At 68.3% G+C, this 1,362-nt stretch overlaps 1 protein-coding gene across 1 annotated transcript in view; it reads left to right on the top strand.

Moving 5' to 3' along the window:
- Positions 1 to 1,007, top strand: part of FAM53B (family with sequence similarity 53, member B) — a 22,895-nt gene extending 21,888 nt beyond the window's left edge. The window contains exon 4 of the mRNA XM_004680961.2: positions 948 to 1,007. Within this exon, the coding sequence (XP_004681018.1) occupies positions 948 to 1,007 (60 nt within the window). The remainder of the gene's footprint in view (positions 1 to 947) is intronic.
- Positions 1,008 to 1,362: the final 355 nt, after the last annotated feature.

Consider the following 1,362-nt stretch of genomic DNA (forward strand, 5'->3'; position numbering starts at 1 on the left):
CAGCGATGGGGGCCCGGGGGGCATTTTGCCAAGGGGCCTTGGGCGGCTGGAGCCCCTGGGTGGGCCCGGGCCCACCCTCCCAGCCCCGGCTAAGCCTGCCCCGGCTCTCCCCTCCCCTCCGCACTGCCCCCACCCCAGGATTTATGGCCTCGGTAGGTGGACATGAAAGCCAGGCACAAGGCAACGTGTGTGCTTGGGAAAAGCCCGCGCCCGGCCGGAACCCGGAACCCCGCCTGGCGTGGCCCGGCCGGCCGTGGGGCTCCCTGCCCAGGCCCTCGCCCGCCTCAGCCCTGCTCGTCTGATGACCGGGGTGAGCGTTCGCCTGTCTCGGGGGGCGGGGGGGCCGAGGCTGGCGCCCTTTCTGGCCCTGGCTCCTCAGGTTGAGGGGTGTGGACTCCCGTTCCTGCTCTTTCCGTGTCTTGGTTTGCCCACGTGCGCGCGGCCTGGGGCAGCTCTGCCTGTGGGCTCTGGAGCCGGGTGGGGGCGCCAGTTGAGGTGCCATCTCTGCCTGTGCCCAGCCCTCACTGGGGCCGAGGCCCCTGGACCCGGAGGCCTCAGTGACCTGCCCAGAGCCTGTGGTTGCCGAAGAGGCAGGGCCGGACCCTGCGCCTCCAGGCTCTGGATCCAGAGCACTTCCGCTTCTCTGCCCACCAGCTGACCTTCCCAAGGAGGACACGGGGCTGGGGGGGACCCAGGGCCACTCTGGGGCCTGCTAGCAGCTCTGGCCCCGTTTCCTCGTCTGTGAAGCAGGAGCCACAGTTCCTGTTTGTCATGGAGGCGTGAGTGCCGCTGGGCCGGGGGAGGGTGACACTCAACAAATGCTGCCTCGCCTGCTGCCCGGCGGTCAGCTGAGCTGGCCCGCCCTGCCAGCGGGAGGGGGGCGGGGGCCTACGCGGGAGCCAAGGCTGGTCCAGCGCTCTCGAGTGTGACTTTTCTCCCAGAAATAGGCTTGTCAGCAGCGCTACGAGGCCCTGGAGGGGCCAGTGACCCAGGGACGCCTCTGTTGAGGCGCCTGGGTCCCCTGCTGGCCCCACTGGCCACCACCAGCCTCCGTAGGCAATCAGCTAAGGTCACTTGGGTCAGGGCCGAATGTTGACACAATAGCTTTGATCTCCCGGGGAAAAAAGAAAAATAAAAGCAGTTCAGCTGGGGACATGCCAGGGAGGTGACTTTTAACGCCACCGGTGATTTTCCATCCTTGCACCGAGATCCTTCCTGCGCAGAAGGGTGCCTGAGGGGACACCGGTGATGCCGCTGGCAGGCTTCCCGGGAGGGCCTCTGCCTGCCAGCCGCGCGCCCAGGTGGGAGCCTCTGCAGCGCCCCGACGTGCGTGGGGACCCTCAGCTTGCAGACCCCGCCCTG

This window comes from Condylura cristata, unplaced genomic scaffold (assembly GCF_000260355.1).
Source record: "Condylura cristata isolate star-nosed mole 26May11 unplaced genomic scaffold, ConCri1.0 scaffold00011, whole genome shotgun sequence".
Classification (NCBI taxonomy): Eukaryota; Metazoa; Chordata; class Mammalia; order Eulipotyphla; family Talpidae; genus Condylura; species Condylura cristata.